General features: G+C 41.0%; 1 protein-coding gene across 1 annotated transcript in view; it reads left to right on the forward strand.

Annotated features, from left to right (window-relative positions):
* Pid1 (phosphotyrosine interaction domain containing 1) overlaps positions 1 to 14,226 on the forward strand; it is a 223,383-nt gene that overhangs the window by 93,804 nt on the left and 115,353 nt on the right. The window contains exon 2 of the mRNA XM_052193443.1: positions 12,818 to 12,964. Coding sequence (XP_052049403.1) covers positions 12,818 to 12,964 — 147 coding nt within the window. The remainder of the gene's footprint in view (positions 1 to 12,817; positions 12,965 to 14,226) is intronic.

Below are 14,226 nucleotides of genomic sequence, written 5' to 3' on the forward strand. Positions count from 1 at the left end.
GAGGGCTGTAGATCTGTGTTTCTACATTGACTTATGAAGGAGGCCAGGGCTAATGTCTGTGGGAAAAGGTGGAGGAGGGGGAGGGTTGTGAACCACACCATATGTGGCTTGGCATCCAGGAAGATATAAGTATCTAGTTGAAAGAACTTAGATTTTGAGGAATTGATAGAGAGTACTGATGCACATTTCAGGGCATTTAATGTGTGTGTGCCAAACATTCTTTTATGTGCTTTGTTTTTTAACTTACTAAAAATAAGAGTTTTACTGGTTTCTGCCTGGATGTGGAAAGCTGAACAAAGTATTGCCTTCCTCATGTTAATAAGAAAAAGTCTAAGAATTAGTAAATAATAACTTCTCTTAGACACATCGAAGCATTCATCACCATCTACTCCATAAAGAAGTTTTGACGATGAAGATTGGAGATGTTCTAGTCTATCGTTATGGCAAGCCATTGTCAGGAATCCATTTTTTAATATGTCCTTTAGCAGTAATAATAGAAATCATTATATGTTGGTACCTATGATCTATGTCAGGGCTAGCCACAGGTTCCTGGACCTAATAATGGTGACAGAGAGGAGTTTCCTCTTGTCAGTTGCTTCCATGACATTTGTGCTACTGTTACACCAGCAGGCATATCTTTGCGGTCACTACTGTCACTCACAGAGTTAACAAATACATATGATTGATAGTTATTTTTCCTCTCCAAAGTGTGCACAGCACCATCCAGGAGCATGAAAGCTCGTCGGTAGGGATGAAACTTCCAGATGAATACTAACTTGATTTCTTCTTGTTCCTTAACATAAGTATGTGGTGTATGTAGCCATAGGGTCTTTGGGTCAAGTTATGTAGGGGAACCAAGTTTATTGAAAATAGCCTGTAATGTATGGGCATCAGTTGGTCTACTCTGGCCAACAACTATTAAAAAAAAGTGACCCATTGTTAGATCTGGGATTTTTTTTTTATTTATTAGCCTGTGATATTTAGTGGGGGCTTTGTAGTCCCATTATAGGGTAACTGTCTAAATTCTTTCTCTTCGTGATCTTTAAATTTTTAAAGAATTCTATCTGTTATTATTTACAGTACCTCTGTCTATCTATAATTTATAAAGGGTAAGCTCAGGTTATTCAACATGATATACTCCTGAAAGATGCCATGTCCCCATCAGGGCATTGCATCAAGATGCAAGTCATAGCACAATGTCTCCTTGTGGAGGTGGTAGCTATGTCACTGGCAGGTAATGTCTTCCAGGTTCTGTAGTTTTCTTTGTAGATATATCTGGGGAAAATTTTAAAGACAATGGAAAGATCTTGATTTTCATCCCATTTGGTTCATGAATGACTTATGTCTGAAAATTGTGGGTTTTGCTAAATGATGACTTTGGATTTATTACTTCATGTGTATTAACAGTTTGATTCTCTTGTAGGACTGACTTCCTTCCTTTTGCCCGCCCTCCATCCTTCCCTTCTTCCTTTCCACCCCTCTCTCTTCCCTGCACCTGTGTGTTTGGCCACTATACCAGCATTATTCAAATTAGTGTTGTGCATTGATGCTCATTATATAGGTTATTGATTATTTTTATTGCTTTTCAAATTCCCCAGTGTTAGCTAATGAGAACTGTTTCAGTTCACTTCCAGGGCTCCCTTGAAATTGTTCCTCTTTTTATGAGTACTTTTGTTACTTAAATTTTGCCTAAATGGTCGCCCTCTGATACAGAGTAAATCAATGTACCCTTTCTGGATTCTTGGTCTCATTACTAAAAGAATTTAAGAATGGATTCAATTGGAAGTGTAAAGACTTTTAATATATTTTAAAAAGAAAACGATTAAGCTCTGAAAGCTGTAAACTTCAGCTGCTACCAAGAGGAGGAAAGTAGAAGAGGGAAAAGCCATGTCATTGGAGCACATGGGGGGAGGGGCACATGGGGTGGGCAGATACATGGCTGGGAGACAAGCAGCTGCATGGTGAGGATAGATGCTTTATAAAGACGATGAAAAACAGCAAGAAATTACAGAAAAAAAGTAAAAAACGTTAAGGTAAGTATGCTTATAAAAGAGAAGGAAGAGAAGGAGAAGTTATGCTTTTCTGAATAAGGTAGAAACGTGGGCAACCTGTAAGTCTCCGCTGCACTAGAAGGAGTTTTGTAAAGGAAAAGTATGGTATCTCATTAAGGAACAAATCAATATGCCCATCTCTTACATGACTTAAGGTGATCGCACCTTCTCACAAGTACTCCTTAGCTGAAGTGAGTGAAGCAGCCCAGCTGGGATAACAATCTATTCTCTTGATTAGAAGATATTTTTCTATTCCAATACTTTTTTTATGATTGTACAAAATACTTTGATCTTTTAAAATGTTTTGCCCATTTGGCACTCTCTCTCTCTCTCTCTCTCTCTCTCTCTCTCTCTCTCTGTGTGTGTGTGTGTGTTTTCTGTGCACACACTGGGTTGCCGTGGTGGAAGACAGAGAACAGCTTGCAGGAACTGGTTCTCTCCTTCTATGTGGGTCCTGGGGATAGAAATCAGCTTATCAGTTTTGACATTAAGTGTCTCTCTACCTGCTGAGCCATCTTGATGACCTTCTAATCTCATTTTAAGCTTTTCCTGCCCAAGCTTTAAATATCAGCCACTTATCCAAGGAGGAAAGACATTGGCTATTAATTTTATATCCATTCAAGATTAGAATCCGAAGTCGTTACAAAATATCAAACTTCTGCACAGTCACAGATTTTCTTGGGGATCTCTTTGGACTTTTAGAGATCAGACTTTGAGTGTCAATATGTTCAACCTAGAAACGTTTGTCTGTAGTGTAGAAGCCTGGTGAAAGGAGGTTGAATGGTCATATGGAACTACTGTTCCTCTGAGAAGTAGGCTATATAGGCCGTACACTGAGCTGTGCACTTAAGTAGTTGAGTAAGTTTTGATGTTTGTATACATCGATGAAACCATTACCAGACTCTTTTCTCATGTGCCTCCCTCTCCTCCCTCCCTTTCACATTGTTCTCACCCAATCACTGATCTGCTATCAGTTCCTTCCTCTGCATTAAGATAGATTTCCCAGAATTTTCCATGAATAGGATCATACTCTATTCTCAGAGTAACTGCTTTCATGAGTCACCCTGGCTGCAGTGAATACCAATATTTTATTCCCTTTCATTTTCTGGTACATTTAAAAAAAACTTTTAAGCATATTTTGAAATCGTTCATCTAATAAGGAAAACCTGGGCTGCTTTTAGATTTGGCTGTTGAAAACATAATTTTTTTTTATGTCTGTGTACCCTCATTGCCAACTTGCCTGTTTCTAAAATGTATGATTTTTGTATGTCGATCATATGTTGCCCATCCTTGGTAGGCTCGCTTATTGATTGAAGTAGTAATTTTGATTAACATATCCTTATGTATAAATCTTAGGTGAGTCATTGGAAATACAGACTGTTTTATTAATTTTTTTCCTTTCTAATATGGAACCTATTAATTTCTTTTGCCTGCTCTACTGTACTGGTTGTGGTTGTTTGTTTCATGAATTACTTGAAAACAAGTCAATCCTTTGGAATCTTCTTTTGAAGATTTGCAGGGAGCAGCAGGGACTTGAGTGTTGTACTCTTAGCCCTGTGGATCCCTGAGTTTCCGCCTTAATTAGAATGAATAGGCAGCTCCTACTGGCTCTGGGTGCCTATCAGAAAGGGCGATCTCTAATCCTTTCCAGCAGTTCTTTTCCAGCCTGAGTTAGTTTCCTTTCATGCATATGCTGATCAGCTCTTAGTTGAATATTCAAGAGGGTTCCTGCAAGCTCTGTAGCAGTCTCTCTCTCTCTCTCTCTCTCTCTCTCTCTCTCTCTCTGGACATTTTTCTCTTTGTTTGACCTCTGTCTCCTTAGTTGGAGGTTGGAAAGTGCTTGGCTCTGGCTAGTCTCTTCCTTGCACCTGTGTCCTTCAAAGGTCTGCAAGGTGGTACGCTGGTCAGCAGTGTGACCAGTCAGTCACTGTGGGTTGTATTGTATCTCTGAGGGAGGGACTGCTTGGTTGACAGATAGCTAGTGCCTCACAGGTTGTTGTTTCACAGTTGTTCAAGGTTGTCTTATAACTTTAAGTGAGAACTGCTCTCCCTGCCAATTAATACTACTGGAAAGCAGAAGTGAAAACACCTTGCAACAAGAAGACAGCACCAGGAGTGAGGATGCGCTAGAGGAGGGCCTGAGGTGGGTATTCCTGCCCACGGGTACTGAGTTGAAGGATGGGCAGTGGTATCGGTCTGTTTGTATCATTGCTTCTCAGTATCTTCCTGTATTACATTTTCATAATTTAAACCCAACAATTTAATTCAGCTGTACTCGAACTTTTCTTTAGGAGAGAGTGGAAGTTTTATTTTGTGTTCCTGGTGTTTGCCACTTTTATATCAGAAATTGCAAATCCAAGTGCTTTAAAGGGTCAACCAAGTAATAGATAGGAGTGAATTGAGGAAGACATAAAATGACTATTAAAAAGGCCACTGGTACTTATTCTGGAAAAGAAATCTTGCCCTGAGGCTGAGGGGAGCCTGGGGTCAATTACAGAGGAAAGCCTGGGTCAGTGGAGGCAGAGGCAAAAACATCCAGCAGGAGTTAATTATTGCCTTAAGGGAATGCACATTGTTTTGCAGATCTGCTGCTTTTAAAAAGAGAAATAGAAAGCAGATTTTAATTATTTATCCAATAGTTTTTGAATAGCTTCAAATTTTAATCACAATGCAATCTTTGAATCAAATAGCATATAAACCTGCAGGCCAAATAGTTTGCAATCCATGCTTAGCAATAGAAGAATTGCTTACAATTAGAAGACTAGAAAACTTTTACTCCTACAGAAATAGTTTAGAAGGTTATAGAAATGACTTAAGAATAAAACATACCTTTTTTAAAAAAAATCTGATCTGAAATATCCATGTATCTTAGATTTCGCTGTAAAGAGACACCATGACCAACACAACTATTATAAGTATATTTAATGGGGCTGGCTTATAGGTTCAGAAGTTCAGTCCATTCTCATCAAGGTGGGACCAGAGCAGCATCCATATAGACAGGATGCAGGAAGAGCTGGGAGTGCAGCATCTTGTTCAGAAGGTAAACAGAAGACTGTCTCCCAAGTGGCTAGGAGGAGGGTCTCAAAGCCCAACCCCATAGTGACAAACTTCCTCCAACAAGGCCACACCTCCTAATAGTGCCACTCCCTGGGCCAAGCATATTCAAACCACCACACCTTATATAGAACATCATACATGTTCATACACGTACATGCACAAAGCAGGCTCTCTTCTCCTTATCTTTCTAGTGTCATCCACTGTTGTCTCAGTCATTCAGGTAAATGACCATGTGTGTTGTTGCTGTTACAAAACACCTGAGCAAAGCAACTAATAAGATATTGTCTGTCATATCAACAGGAGCTAGAAGTGGGGTCACATGGAGTCTTCAGGTTGGACTCAGAGAAGTGATTGTGCCCAAGTGTCCTCTTCTTCTGCAGCTGAGGGTTGAGTCACTGGTGCCACTTACTTTTAGGGTGGGTCTTTACTTACCCATTAACCTAATTAACATAATCCTTTATAGATATGTGTAGTGGTTAGCTATTACTGAAGCTATCCTCTAGGTCAGTAGTTCTCAGTCTCTGGGTCAAGGCCCCCTAAAGACCATCAGCAAACACAGATATTTACATTTTGATTTGTAACAGTAGCAAAATTACAGTGATGAAGTAGCAATGAAATAATTTTGTGGTTGAGGGTTACCACAACACGAGGAGCTGTGTTTAGGGGTCACAGCTTTAGGAAAGGTTGAGAAGCACCACTCGAGGGGATTCCTGTCAGGTGGATATGACTGATTTGTAACATGAAAGTAAATGCTAATATCCTATAGATCTTTCTTTTCTTGAAACAGTAGTTTGATAAACTATATTACAAAACTAGTTCTTAAAGTCAAATGGTCCAATTTTGTGTTTGTCTTTTAGATTAGGGGAGATTATCTAATTGGGGTTTATTTTCAAAAAGGGCAAACTAAATAGAGAGACAGAACCCTTTATATAAAAATTACTTAAATGAAGGTACAATTTAATTAAATGAATGTTTTCTTTATTTACTTTCAATTACTCCTAATTATGAACAGATTATTTGCTGTTTATTTAAAAAGTTGTTTTGCTTTTAGGCTTGTTCTGTGAGATGCAAGAACCTGAAATTTAAAAATTTTATGTAAAAATAGACAGAATATCTTATAAAAGTGACCAAAGGGCATCACCATGATTTCTTTTCTCATATTTGGGACCTGATTACACTTTAAGTAAATTTACATTACTACTGGTGATCTTTATTCTTTTTGCATGTGCCTTTGACTGTGGTTCCAAGGCCTGCTGGGTCCTCTATACTTGCATAAATTAGCATTTGCTCAGAATACTGAAGTTTCCCATTACTTTGATCCCCCAACTTGTTCCTCCTGGTCCTCTTCAGAATACGTAGCATTTTGAAGCATGACTAGAGAGTTCTGCTGAATTGTAATTCAGAAGTTACAACTGACCACTAGGGTTGGCATCAAGAAGTATAGGGGGTGAAAGATTAAAACCATGATCCTGTCCTAATTTGAGGATAGAGTTCCTGGAATTTCATTAAAAAAAGAAAAAGGGACAAGACTTGCCTTCCAGAGAGTGCTTTATGTTTTGGATACTGTATCAATACAAAGGTGAGACACACACAATTTGAATTGGTAAAATATGTAAATCCCTGTCCGCTAAACTGTGAGAGATTAATGTCTGAAAAGGAGTAGAAAGCGAAGCCAACTGTAAAATTATACAGGGCACAGTGATTACCCCATTCGTCCGCATAATGGGGTTTGATTTAGAGACTCTATTTTGGGATCACACAGAAAGCAGCAAGTGCAGAAAGCTGAGCTTTGTCTAGGGCAGTGCCCTAATTTTTCTCCCAGTATTCACATCCCCTTATGAATGAATGACACATTTTCTTTCTGAAGCTCTGGGCAGCTTTAGAGGCAGCCCTTCCAGTCTCTGCTGTGCTGCTCCACTTCTGTGGCCTTTAGACAAACGCTACCAGATTGCATGCTTGGAAAGGTGCGTTCTCCTCATTGCACCTGCTTAGCTGGTGATGTCCTTTCTTGACCTGTCTGGGTCTAGCATTTGAGGAGACTGAGGCTCAGGACAAAGTATGCGTGCTGCCTGCTTAGAACCAAGGTGCAATGAAACCATGCTACCTAGGGTAGGAGGCTGCCAGACACACCTGCATTTCACCACATCTTTGGTTTGGAATGAGGTTTTGATCATTGTGCATTCATAAGCATTTTAATATTGCCAGTTTTGGTGAGCTCCACATTCAGTTATGGGGTTGCAACCCGGTTTGTAAAACAATGTTTGAGATTGTGAGTGCGTGCCTTGACTATTCAAGGAAATATGAGGCTCATTTTCTTTTAAAAGATAGTATGCTTGTGTTTCTTTGGTTTACAAGTGTAATCACATACCAGTTTTGTTAGGGGCTACAATTTATTTTCTTGGATATATATATATATATATATATATATATATATATATATAAAATCACAAACTATATACATATAAAATACATATATCATATATACTTATACGTACATATATTTGATTACAAAATAGTTTGTACTACTGGGTTATTTTATTTGCAAGGATTAGATACCTCTCTTAAGCCCACTAAAGCAGGAAAATGTATTGATTCATTGTAGTGTAAAGCAGTGTAAACGTAAACGTGTTAGACACATCTGGACCCAATAGCTAAAGGATGCCAAAGGGCTGTCTCTCCTCTTCACAGCTTTTCTGGTCTCCTTGAGGTTTCGGTCTAAAACTGACCTGGAAGGATAAGGCTACATCCCCTATTTATCTTCTCCTAGAAGACTCTGTTCAATTAACCTTGAGGTTCCTATAAACCAATACTTTGGTACTGTGACTGTGTGGTACTCAGTCAGCCTATGACATGTGCATTTTCCAAAGTCCAGAATATAAATGTTGGTGAAGATTCCCCTAGGAAGGAAGCAGCCAAGTGTGCTTAGCAGAAATAGCCCTCTGTGCTCTCAGCTGTACCTAACACTTATAATAGCAAGGGCAGACTTAGATTTAAGGTTAATTTGTCATGAAAGATGAATTATTGCTGGCACAATAGCTCATCAAGTGTCTACATTTTATTCCCCACACCCCTTATCTTCATCTTTACATAGGAGGCAAAGAGGACAAAACTATTAGGGGAAGGAAATTCTATTTAAAGAACCATTTTCTCTGTCTCATTTTATTACCGTAGCTTTTTAGTTACTTCCTAAAGAGGTCACCCCCAGACCTGTTACTTGTCTTTTTGTATTTCTTCTCCTGTTGTACGGGAAGGGGGTGCCTGGGGGGGGCCATGCTGAGGCATCTCTTCCCTCTTCCCCCTGAGGGACCAGCCACATGACAGAATAGCATAGAACAGAGCGAGAGTGAGAGAGCGAGAGAGAGTGAGAGAGAGAGAGAGAGGAAGGGGAGGGGAGGGGAGGAGAGGAGAGACTGGCCATGAGCACATGGAGAGAAAGGGGTGAAGAGTAAGCATAAGAGAGCAAGAGGGGGGCAAGCAACCCCTTTTATAGTGAGTCAGGCACACCTGCTGTTGCCAGGTAACAGAATGCTAACGACATGGCAGGCTATATACATCAGCATGGGACACTTGCAAGTGCTGCGAATCACGGAACCATCTCTCCAGCACCCGGCTTTCCTTTAAAAAAAAAGTTGTTTTTTCAATTTTAATTTACTCCATCACCAATTAATCTCAGGTCAGCAAAGAGGCCCCATAGGCCACTTCTGATAACCCGCGTGCCGTGACCGAGAGCCTACAGCTGTGAGATTTGGTCCTATGATGATGGCAGAAGTGCCAGAAAGATAGTCCCAGAACGTCTAGGTAATGTGACTGCCTCGACCTCCTGAAAAGGAGTCCAGAGTGTGTCCGGAGTCAGAATATGAGAATCTGGACCAGCGGCTTATTGGAGCTCCCGAAGTCTCGAAGTCTCTCTGTACCAGAGACCAGCAGCATCAGGCCCCGTTGTGATACTCGATCTGCTGAGTCTCTCTTCGGTTTCTCCTCTTCATCTTTCTCCCTAGTTTCTCAGAAGCAGTATGGCCTCATTCTCAGGCTCAATGATTCCCAGGCTGCTCTTTAGATAACTCGCAGACTAACAAGCTGGGAAGTAGAAAAACAAGTCTGTTCTCCATATAAAAGTATATCAGAGCTGGTCATTTTGTTTCCTAGAATACGGCCGTATCCATCAAGTTTCAAACAGAGGCGCAGGGCTAGTAGTGTATACAGATTCTACACTGAGGAATTAGCTTTTGCAGTCATGGGAGCTGAGTAGGTAAGCCAGAGGCTGAGACTGTAAGGCGGGCGGCCAGCAAGAACGGACTAGGCCTCTCAGACTTGGGGATGGTCCACGGTAGTATTCTTCCTCATCAGGGAAGCCTAAGCCCGACCCTTAAGAGCCTTTCAATAGATTGATTGCACCCTACCTAAAGGACAATGTTCCTTACCTCAAACCTTCAGTCTTGTCTGCAAAACACCCTCACAGCAACACCCGGGTGAACGTTATGTTCAGCTCCTGGGCACTGTGGTCTAGACAAGTTGGCACATATATCTGCCCATCAGAGTGGTCATTTGAGGACTCCTGAAATACAGGCTTAGACCTGCTATGAGTGCTGAAACCTCTGCGCCTTTACATGAATTGTATGTAGTGAAAGAGCTGATTGGGGCAGCTTATTCTTAGATGAATATCTTTATATATGTATATTATTGAAAATGATAAGAGGCCTAGGAGGGACAACTTAGAGGTAGTAAGAAGATAAGTCTCTGAACTTTGATTTAGAGATCATCACTTTAAATGTGTGCTCTGCATTTTCCTTTCAGCACATTTGTTTTTTCCTACCTTCCAGAATGTTCCTTAGATCTTCGTGGTTAGTAAGGCAGCATTTTTAGGACCCTCTGAGAGTTCATGGATTTAAGCAGCTTATATGTCTGTCGTTCTTATGTTCTTGGGAAGACACAAGATGAAGCAACTACAGGATTCTATAGAGATAACGTGTGGGGAGGGTGTGGGGAGGCAAGAGACAGGGCTGAGTCTGTCTCTGTGTGTACAGCTATCTACATAATATGCTGGCTCCAGTGCAAAATGCAAATTCAGTGTCTCCTAATCAGAGCCCAGGAAAAACACAGAAAGCTTTCTGCTTGGCTCTTGAATATTTTTCTGTGGTTTATCATTATTTACTTTTTAATACTGCTCCGAGGGAAGAAATACCAGGAAGCTTTGGATGACTGGCATGAACTTTGGTGGTGCTATGCCCACCTTCAGTACAAAGCTAGGGATAGAGTAACAGCCCTGTGGTTGGCACTTTCTAGTTGAGACTGGTTTGCTTCTGTCCAAAGACTGTAAGTGCCACTGGACCCTGCCCTGCCCATTTGAATTTTGTTTCTAGATATGTGTGCATCATGCTTTACCTTGGTCTAGGTGATGAGCAGGGAAGGATGTAGGGACAGTAACTGTGGTGTTCACACCTCTCTCTTTCTGTGTTGCTATTTCTCTGTAGGTTGCTGTGCTGTCTGATACAAGGAAGAAATGCCCAGGGAAGCATTAGATGCTCCTCAATAGCTGTGTTTCTAGGACACGGCTGACTTTGCATTCAAGGAAAATTCTGGCTCCTAAGGGTGGCCTCCTGGGCTATATGTATCCTCAATTCCTCAGGCACAGGCTTAACTTCTTACCTTAAGCCTGCCTTGACTCTTGACGAATTCTAGGTCTGGCCTGATCATAATTCTCAGTCACTGGGCATCACTGATACAAGGAGGAGGCAAGGATTGAGAAGGCCCAGGCTGCGACTGTCTCCTGAATGACTGTGCTGTGCACCATCACTTGCAAAAGACAAATCCAAAGATACAGTTATTAAAAATGTTGCAACCATAATACTAATCCAAGCAAGAAGTCTCACGAGGCTCCCTTGAACATGGGGCTCTCTCTATGTGATAGCACAGGTTGTTTGCTCATGAAGTTAGGCGTATGTGACAAAAACTTTTATGAAAGTAAGGGAGTCACCTGCCCAGATATGTTGGGCTGAAGCAGCATGCTTAGGGGTTCTAGGTCACATGTGTCTTTGGTGCATTCTCAAACACTAAGGAGGCCAGTGGGACTGGATTCATGATCAGAAGCATGAGACTGAGAGATGAAACAGAAAGACAGTAGGCCTCTGTCTTAGTCAGGGTTTCTATTCCTGCACAAACATCATGACCAAGAAGCAAGTCAGGAGGAAAGGGCTTATTTAGCTTATACCTTTCACATTGCTGTTGATCACCAAAGGAAGTCAGGACTGGAACTCAAGCAGGTCAGGAAGCAGGAGCTGATGCAGAGGCCATGGAGGGATGTATCTTACTGGCTTGCTCAGCCTGCTCTCTTATAGAACCTAAGAATATCAGCCCAGGGATGGCACCACCTACAAGCCATACCCCCCTGATCACTAATTGAGAAAATGCCCCACAGCTGGATCTCCTGGAGGCACTTCCCCATCTGAAACTCATTTCTCTGTGATAACTCCAGCCTGTGTCAAGTTGACACACAAAACCAGCCAGTATAGCCTCTGAATTATGAATAGCTTCAATAGCTAAATTAGGGGCTTTGTATTTTTCTGTGAACAGAGGATAGTAAAGTTTTGGCATGTTTTAGTTTTAGTAAAGGCATGGCATACTTTACCATAGCTGGAGTTTAGAAGAACCCTTTTTGGCTTCTGTGTAGTGATGGTTTCTATAGGGAGGATGCTGGAGTGAAGGAAACAATTTGGATGCTGTTATAATAGTTTGAATGAGGATAAGACCTCCGACTCCTGGGTGGCATAATGCCCTGGTTAGTTTTTATGATCCACTTGACAGAGTCTGACGTTACCTGGGAAGAGGAAACTTCAACTTAAGAATTACCTCAAGCATATTGGCCTGTGGCCATGTCTGTGAGAAATACTCATGATTAATGATTGATGTGGAAGGACCTGCCTGCTGTGGGGTGTACCATCCCCAGGGAGCTGAACTTGAGATAGGCCCGTGAGCTAGTCAGCAGTATCCATCCCTTCATGGTTACTGCTTCCAGATTCCCATTCTGAGTTCCTGTCCTGACTTCCCTCAGTGACAGGCTGTAACCTGGAAGTGTAAGCTGAAACAAACCTTCTCCTCTCCAGCTTGCCTTTGGTCAGGGAATTTTATCACAGCAACAGAAGGGAAACCTGAACACACTGATGGCAATGCTTACACAGAATCAGTTTTCAAAACTGTTGCATTGGGCTGCCCACTGCAAAGGATAGAATTTTGGCTGGAGATAATGGAGAAGAATAGTTTACTAAACAGAAAAATTTCCAAGGTCCTACAGCCAGTTCTGGAGGTAGCTGGGCAGGGCAGAGAGAAGTCTTTTGGGATTTCTGCCATGGAGCCTAACTATTGTCCTCTCCTGACATCATTCCTGATGATGCTGAGTCTATACTGATTGAATTTCTAAATGTCCATGCATATGACACCTTGGAAAAGCTTCTCAGATGATAAAGTCTTGGGTGAAATGATGCTCCCCATAAACTTGTATCTTTATGTCTCTGCTGGGGACTGACTGTTCCCCACAGCTTCATGTTAGTCCAGTCTTCAGAGGATGTTGTCCACTCCATTGAATAATATCTCTCAGCCTCACTTACTACCCAGAATTATTAAGACAAGGCATTTGCTACCTGGTTTGATGAACAGTTGAATCAAGGTGCACATCCAAATGATTGAACTCTCTTGCTTTATTTCTCTGTCCTTAGCACTTCCAGACCATGCTGAAGTCTAAGTTGAATGTCCTCACACTGAAAAAGGAACCTATACCAGCAGTCATCTTCCATGAGCCGGAAGCCATTGAGCTGTGCACCACCACACCCCTGATGAAGGCAAGGACTCATAGTGGCTGCAAGGTACAGTACAGGAGGCCCACAGTATTTCTCTTGGTAGGCCAGACAAAAGCATGTCTGACATGAGGGCCTTGTTCTTCAGTGGTATTCATGTTTTAAGAATGCAAATATCACATGACTAGCAGACTTCTGGAGTGATGTTAGTTTGAACTCACATTCTAATTTTTTTCTCTCGACAATAGATTATTTTTCATCATTTGGGGGACATACACCAACAGTGCAAGTTTTAGTGTACATGAATAAAATAGTATTCTTACTGTTCTTTGAGTGGCTATATGGAACTTTGAATTTCAGAGGGACATTTTATTTTTTATGCTTTAGTTATCATGTGCATGTGTGTGTGTGCGCATGCTTGTGTGTGTGTGTGTATGTGTGTGTGTGTGTGTGTGTGTATGTATACATATGCAGATGCTCATAAAGTCTGGAAGATAGCATTAATAGATTCCATAAAGCTCGGGTTTATGGAATGACATGAGCTGCTGGATATGTGTGCTAGTATCCAAATTCCAGTCTTCTGCAAAAGCAGCAAGTGCTCTTAAGTGTTAAGCTGTCTCTCTTTTCTATAGGGAATTTTATCTCTCATGGTGGCTCCCTGTATTTTTTTTTTTTTTTTTGTATTTGCAATCTGAATAAAACATGTCTTAAAGAATGAAAATTCCCAACCCCAAACTAAAACAAAACAAAATACTTCTCCAATACTTGAACCTTCCAAGTCCCTTTGTGGGTTATTTTTTCCCTCAAAACTTATACTAATATCCATGCCTTAGAATCTGTAAAAACCAAAACCAAATCAAAACAAAACAAAAAATCCAACCAACTAAACAAAGAAGAAAAACCCCAAATCATCTTTTTCATTTATGTCAACTATAATGCTGACAAGGAAATAAAACTAGAGACAAAATGTTCAATTTTAGTAAGTTTTTGGATTTTTTCCTCATATCCTTTTTTTTTTTTGGTTGCATTAGTGACTATAGAAATAAGTTTAGAGGGCTGGAGAGATGGCTCAGCCGCTAAAGGCTAGGCTCACAGCCAAAAACATGAGAAATAAGTTTAGAGATACCAAAGAAAATATACTTTATGTGTGTTTGCCATCAGGAGTTTGTTTAGAGTGGAGAATATATAATGAGGGGTAAGGAAAATGCACATTTGCTTATGATCCTTTTTTGAAAGCCCCTTGGATCCACCCTTCTCCTTATTTCTTGTTGGGGAAGCAGGTCTTACATAGCTGTGGTCAGGTTGGAGCCTGCAGCCATCTGGGGTGACAG

Source organism: Apodemus sylvaticus, chromosome 9, assembly GCF_947179515.1.
Source record: "Apodemus sylvaticus chromosome 9, mApoSyl1.1, whole genome shotgun sequence".
Classification (NCBI taxonomy): domain Eukaryota; kingdom Metazoa; phylum Chordata; class Mammalia; order Rodentia; family Muridae; genus Apodemus; species Apodemus sylvaticus.